General features: G+C 33.8%; 2 protein-coding genes across 3 annotated transcripts; both read left to right on the top strand.

Annotated features, from left to right (window-relative positions):
• Nucleotides 1-571: 571 nt before the first annotated feature.
• On the top strand, nt 572-1,568 carry LOC107887973 (histone H2AX). Its single transcript, XM_016812181.2, has 2 exons — nt 572-953; nt 1,289-1,568. Exons 1-2 carry the CDS (start codon nt 753-755, stop codon nt 1,508-1,510), a joined length of 423 nt encoding a protein of 140 aa, XP_016667670.1. The 5' UTR covers nt 572-752; the 3' UTR covers nt 1,511-1,568.
• A 152-nt stretch (nt 1,569-1,720) lies between these two features.
• On the top strand, nt 1,721-5,035 carry LOC107887949 (uncharacterized). 2 transcript variants are annotated; one of them, XM_016812173.2, is made up of 7 exons: nt 1,721-2,597; nt 3,150-3,368; nt 3,546-3,632; nt 3,799-3,945; nt 4,299-4,359; nt 4,437-4,501; nt 4,582-5,035. In XM_016812173.2, exons 1-7 carry the CDS (start codon nt 2,376-2,378, stop codon nt 4,780-4,782), a joined length of 1,002 nt encoding a protein of 333 aa, XP_016667662.1. In that variant the 5' UTR covers nt 1,721-2,375; the 3' UTR covers nt 4,783-5,035. The 2 variants fall into 2 exon arrangements, with proteins under 2 accessions (XP_016667662.1, XP_016667658.1); XM_016812169.2 differs by having other exon boundaries at nt 1,739-2,597; nt 4,299-4,325; nt 4,429-4,501; nt 4,859-5,035.
• The last annotated feature ends 1,210 nt before the right edge of the window (nt 5,036-6,245 follow it).

Genomic DNA, 6,245 nt, shown 5'->3' with positions numbered 1-6,245 from the left:
AAAGAGAAAAACAATAAACTTGTTTTTGTTAAAAACCCACATCCCTTTCATATCAACAATATTTTCTAATGGGAAATTACAATATAACTATTTTATAGGATAAAATTATAATATATATCTTTTCATTCTTTTAAATATTTGAAATAATAAATTTAATCATATCTACTTTTTTTTTGACATAATGCCTAAAACTACTCATACTCTCTCTCTAATTTATAAAAAAAAAGGATAATACGTTTTAACACACTCAAAATAACCATATTTATAACAATTAAATTAATACTTAAACGACGTAACATACGAAAAGAAAGTATGTCAACTTAAAGATGGGAAAGGGCCTAGCTTCGTTAAAAGGACAGGAGGAAGTGACCTATCCCTTTGATTTTATATTTGTTGAGCTTTTGAGGGCCCAAAAACTATGATGATTTGAAGCCCAAACAACAAGATTTGGACTTGCGGGAAATCAAGTTTTCAACAACATTGGGCTACTTTAGCTGCCCGACGCCGTTTGACCTCACCCCGCGAAAGAAAGTGTAAAAAGAAAGGAAATATTTTCCCGCGAAAACCCCGAGATTCTGGTGCCACGTTGACGATCTTCGCGAGCCTTCCATCAATCAATCAAATTCGCTACCAAGCTTTTGCTATATAACCCACTGCTCCCACTTCATTCTCAAGCAGTCCTTTAAAATTTGAAACTCCCGACTTTCACGTTTTCAATTCTGAAAAGAAAAAGTTGGTTAGGGATTTTGAGGATGAGTTCCACAGGAGGATCAGCGAAAGGAGGGAGAGGGAAGCCCAAGTCATCGAAGGCGGTGTCGAGGTCGCACAAGGCTGGGCTTCAGTTTCCCGTGGGGAGGATCGCCAGGTTCTTGAAAGCTGGCAAGTATGCCGAACGTGTCGGTGCTGGAGCTCCCGTCTACCTCTCTGCCGTGCTTGAGTACCTCGCTGCTGAGGTGAGTTCTCATCTTTAGAGGGATTATGGTTTTTTCGGAAAAAAATTGACATTCGTTGGGCTGTTACCTTAAATTGATTTTGGGTGATTTATTTTTGGGGAAAAAAAACAGTTAGTGGCTTTTTCTGGCTAGCTTTTGAGATCATTGTTTAAAAAACCATATATTCTAGGTCTTCATTTGGTTGCTTTGATGTTTTTTTGGGTAATTTGGGAAAAGTGGGTTATTAGGTTTTATTTTATTTGCCTTGGTTTCTACCTTTTTGGATCAAGTTCTTATTTTTCTTTAATTTCTAGTCTTGCTGTTTCTCAATTCCTTAATTCTTTGTAATTATCAAGGTACTAGAACTTGCTGGAAACGCAGCGAGAGACAACAAGAGGAATCGAATAGTTCCAAGGCACATCCAGTTAGCAGTGAGGAATGATGAGGAGTTGAGCAAGCTTTTGGGTTCAGTTACTATTGCAAATGGAGGTGTTTTGCCTAACATTCATCAAACCCTTCTTCCCAAGAAAATGGGAAAGGGTAAGGCTGACATTGGCTCTGCTTCTCAGGAGTTTTAGGCCTTAGTTTTGATTTTTTGTTTTTTAATGCTTGTATAATATAAGCAGGTTTTCTTGATCTCCTTTTCTTATATTTTGAGCAAATGTAGTTGCTTATTGATGTTAATATAAATGTACTTTTTTAAAAAAAAAGTTCTTCTTGATTTGAGGCTTCGTTTGTTGGAAAATTTTTGTGACTGCATGAGTTGTTTAGTGCATCAGAAAACCCAGATTTTTAAGCAAGAATGAAACGATATTGGATTTTGCAGAAGCTTGTTGGAACCTGGTCTAGATGTGTAGGCAGAACTAGCTAACGTGTTGAATTTGAGGGTTCTAATCATAGCCAAACTTGCCCGCTATTTGTACATTTGAGAGCAAAAAGGCATAATCGTTTTTCACCAAAACTTCATACAATTGTGTGGGATGGTAGATTGAGGGAAGTTTTACATCAGGTTGAGGATGCTGTCGTTGGGCTCGATGTTGATACATTGGCCGAGCAATCTTCCCAATACCATTGCCTCTTCCAGTTATGAATTTTCATCTGGCTTCATGTTGATGAATGATGATGCAAGACTACTCAATTCAGCCCATCTTTTTTCTTTGTGTGTGTGGAATAACACTGATATCTCTGTGTCATGTCGTTTGGTTGAACATTGAATTACAGTGACCGATCACTTGTTATCTACTCGGTTGATTCAGCGTCGTTGGAAGGTGGTTAAGATTGGGTCGTTGGTCATTTAGGCAGAGGAAAAAAAGTTCAATTTACTAAAAAGTACATTATCCTTTTTTGTGTGGCTGAGAAAACATGTAGCTTAAATTGAAAGAGACAGGCACTTTATGTAAGAGAACTAAAGACTTTAGGAATGAGTTGTTCTTATTTAAAGTTATGGGCACTTCTGTTTGTTTTTTGAATTTGAGTTCGTGTCCAAGGCTTAGGTTGTCTACGTTCAGGATTTTAAGTTCAGCAGAAATTGGTGTGTCGAGAAGACAAGTCTTGGAACAAGTTGATAGGGAGCTGAGCAAGGGAGATGAGAGGGCTGCTCTCTCTCTTGTCAAGGACTTGCAAGGAAAGCCTGGTGGCCTTCGATGTTTTGCTGCTGCTCGTCAGGTTTTTGATTCTTTATGAATTGTGTTAGTTTTTGATTACTTTGTGTTCATTGATTTTGTTTTGAAAATGAGAAGAGGTAAATCAGAAACCACGAAACATCTATGGGTATTGGATATCATCTTTCAAATATATGAAAAAACTTGGGAAAAATTGAGCACACACATATCTGGCATTCACCCTTCAAGCTTTAGATAACACAGATAGATATTACAAAAATACTGCATGTTTTTTTTTTCTTTTGCTGTGGATTCCATTAATAATTGGTCAGTGGATGCTTAGTTTCCCATGTTTAATATGTAAAAAAGCTCCGAGATTGCTGCTGGTATTTCAAATGCATAAAGACTGTTGCAAAGAAAGGGGGCTTATGCCTTTCAAGTTTAGCTGATATAGGTTTCTCTTTAATCTTAAATGGAAGCAACATAGGATTTTTCTCTGGAGTTTAACACTGTTACTTGGGATTGGATACACAGCCAAAGTTGTCTGTCTTGTGATGATTTACATCATATAATGTATAAGATTTGCGGTTGGTTTGAGGTGTAAATTTGCTTGCAGGTTCCCCAAAGACTCTACACCTTGGACGAATTGAGATTGAATGGAATAGAAACTGCATCTCTTCTATCACCAGTTGATTCAACTCTGGGTTCAATAGAAAGGAACCTGCAACTTGCTGCTATCTTAGGAGGGGTTGCGGCTTGGAATGTTTTTAGTTTTAACCCACAGCAAATCCTGTTTATTTCTTTGGGATTCTTGTTTCTCTGGACACTAGACTTGGTAATTTTTTCGTTCTGATAATCTAACTCACTTTATTCATGAACCGTCCCCTTTATATCAAATTAGAAGTTTATTCTCATGAATGTGTTCAATTGGCTGACGAGATTTCTTGTTCATACTTCATTGCTTTAAACATCGATCAATTGGTTGATCTGGAATAGCCACTGTTTTATATAGGTTTCATTCAATGGAGGAATTGGCAGCTTGGTCCTTGACACAATTGGTCACACTTTCAGTCAAAAGTACCACAACCGGGTTATTCAAGTAGTACCTCTCTTCTGTTTTCATGTATTTGACTTCAGTTCATGATGACCATGTCTAAATCACTTCATAGATATGTGTTCATTATTATTAGTCTTTCATACTGCGGAAAGACTGAAACTGATATCCACAGAAACCAATTTCTTATCATATACCGACTTCGGTGCAGCATGAAGCTGGTCATTTCTTGATCGCATACCTGGTGGGCATCCTTCCTAGAGGATATACATTAACTAGTTTGGAAGCTTTAAAGAAAGAAGGATCACTCAATATTCAAGCAGGAACAGCCTTTGTCGATTTTGAGTTTCTCGAGGAAGTCGGTTTTCCCCCCTCAATTTGTTGTTTACTTGTGTAGCTTTCTTTTATCTCTGCTATATTCCACTCAGCCACTGCTGCTGCTCCCCGTTCTATCTTCAATTTGGGTGGCCATAAATGTTACCTTGTCCAATCCTAGATGGTGACCCTTAATGGCTTAATCCTAGTTTATGGAAAATGGAACGACATACTTCGGTTAATTGTACCATAACCTTCATAAGTTAGTTTGCTAGATATCATTGCTGCTAGTTTATGCAGACTAGCAAGAACAGAATATAATCATATATGCTATATGAACTCAAGCATGTAAAGCAATCTTTTAACTCTCTTTTCCAATGTTTTTATTTCATGCAGGTCAATGCAGGGAAAGTATCCGCTACGGTCTGTAATCTACTTAAATTTTCTTTATTTTCCTGTTCTTAGACATAGATTTCAGACGACTTCGTTTACAAGAATTCTTATGGTGAGAACGTTTCTGAACCAGACACTGAGCAGGTGTGGCAACCGAATATCTGTTATTCGGGTACGCTGAGGGAGGCCTTGCTGATATAAACAAGGTACACAATTCATCTACCTAACTTCCATCCTAAGCTGTAGGAGTTTGAGTTCTGAGTTGAACTTTGAGATTTTGGATCAGTTGGATGGATTGCTCAAAGGCTTGGGATTCTCACAAAAGAAAGCAGATTCCCAAGTTAGGTGGGCTGTACTTAACACCATACTACTATTGCGTCGCCATGAAGCAGCTCGATCTAAACTTGCAGAGGCGATGTCCCTGGGAAAAACTGTGGGGTCTTGCATTGACATTATAGAGGATAATGTCAATAATGCTGACATATAGTTGCCTCTAGCTTTACTGGCTAACCTTTTTTTGTTCAGTTTTGTCATTTCTTTTTTCACTTGTTTTATGTACACAGAAATGAGTCTGTTGCTCATAAGTTTCAAGTTCTAATGACTGAAGTTCAAGGATGCAATGATAACCTTCAGATGGTGCTTACAATGTTCAGAATAGAAAATATTTACCGGTAATTAAATTACAGGGACGATGTACATTGGAGAAAATTTCTTCATATTCTAATTCTTTTTATTTGTCAGTCAAGTTCGTGTAGTAATAAACGGTGAGCTTTTATGCCCTGAAGTCAGACCCATGAAAGTTCTTTGACAATGGATCCGTTTGTTAAAAGAAAAAAAGTAATGATCAACGGAAATAACTTGCAAGTCAATGAGAAATAATTTTTTTTTATCTTTTTAAAAAGTGTAACTCATTTTTTACAAAAAAAAAATTGAGTAATTTTGTTTGTATATAATACTAATATTAGCTTATGTAATTGATTGAATTTTAATTCGATTAGCATGAATATTGTTGTCAATATAGGAGGATGTGAGTTCTAGTGTGTTGAAGTATATTGTCTTCTTATTTATAGGTTGGAGAGGGATAACTTATAATGAGATTGTTCAAAAAAATGTATTGCACATGGGTCATATATAAATAAATATAAGTAAGTTTATGTTTGATAATTGGAAAATTAAGTGTTGAATATAATTATATTATTTGATAAAATTAAATATTAATTTTAAATTATTATTAATTTTAAATTTTAATCTTATTAATATAATATTTTATAATATTTTGATAGTTTTTGGTAAAAGATAAATATGATGATTTAAATATTTAATTTTATAAAAAATAATTTATTTTAATTTTTAATAAAATAAAATAAACTTAATATTTTCTACATTAAGGGATAAGGAGTTACTTACTTATTTATCTTATTCAACCTTTCTTTTTGAAAATTTTATATTAATTAAAAATTTAAATTAATTATCAACATATTTAAAATATTAAAATGTTGAAAACTTTTGTTTTCAGTGGTTTATTAAACATAACCTAAGGCTTTGGTTTGATAAATTGTTGAAAAAAAATAAAATTAAATGAAAATTAATATTTTTAATGATTTAAATTTTTTGCACATGTTTAATAATCTAAAACAAAAACAGTTTGATAGAATTTTTTTCAAAAAGTATGGAAAATGATAAGTAGATAAGAGCTAGTTATTACTTAATGGAGAATATTTTTACTTAATTTAATTAATTTATTTATTTTAATATTATATTATTCGACAAAAAATTTACTTTTGTTTAGAATATTGTGAAATATTTAAAAATTAAAGGATAAAAAGTAAAAAAATATATTTTTTGTAATTTAAAATCTATATTTATCAAACAATCTAATTCTATTCAAAGCAATATGTCAAATAGATTTTATAACTTAAATTCAGTATTTAAATATTCAATACTTCAATT

This window comes from Gossypium hirsutum, chromosome A11 (genome assembly GCF_007990345.1).
Source record: "Gossypium hirsutum isolate 1008001.06 chromosome A11, Gossypium_hirsutum_v2.1, whole genome shotgun sequence".
In the NCBI taxonomy this organism is placed as follows: Eukaryota; Viridiplantae; Streptophyta; class Magnoliopsida; order Malvales; family Malvaceae; genus Gossypium; species Gossypium hirsutum.
The sequence above is the reverse complement of the archived record's forward strand: the minus strand, read 5'-3'. Positions and strand labels throughout refer to the sequence as shown.

What these genes read in the sequence shown, in the direction of transcription:
- LOC107887973 (XM_016812181.2), top strand. Translation starts at nt 753, where the DNA reads ATGAGTTCCACAGGAGGATCAGCGAAAGGAGGGAGAGGGAAGCCCAAG. An exon ending in TTGAGTACCTCGCTGCTGAG is followed by an intron (nt 954 to 1,288) that starts GTGAGTTCTCAT and finishes GTAATTATCAAG; the next exon opens with GTACTAGAACTTGCTGGAAA.
- LOC107887949 (XM_016812173.2), top strand. Translation starts at nt 2,376, where the DNA reads ATGGGCACTTCTGTTTGTTTTTTGAATTTGAGTTCGTGTCCAAGGCTT. An exon ending in ACCACAACCGGGTTATTCAA is followed by an intron (nt 3,633 to 3,798) that starts GTAGTACCTCTC and finishes ACTTCGGTGCAG; the next exon opens with CATGAAGCTGGTCATTTCTT. An exon ending in GCCTTGCTGATATAAACAAG is followed by an intron (nt 4,502 to 4,581) that starts GTACACAATTCA and finishes ATTTTGGATCAG; the next exon opens with TTGGATGGATTGCTCAAAGG.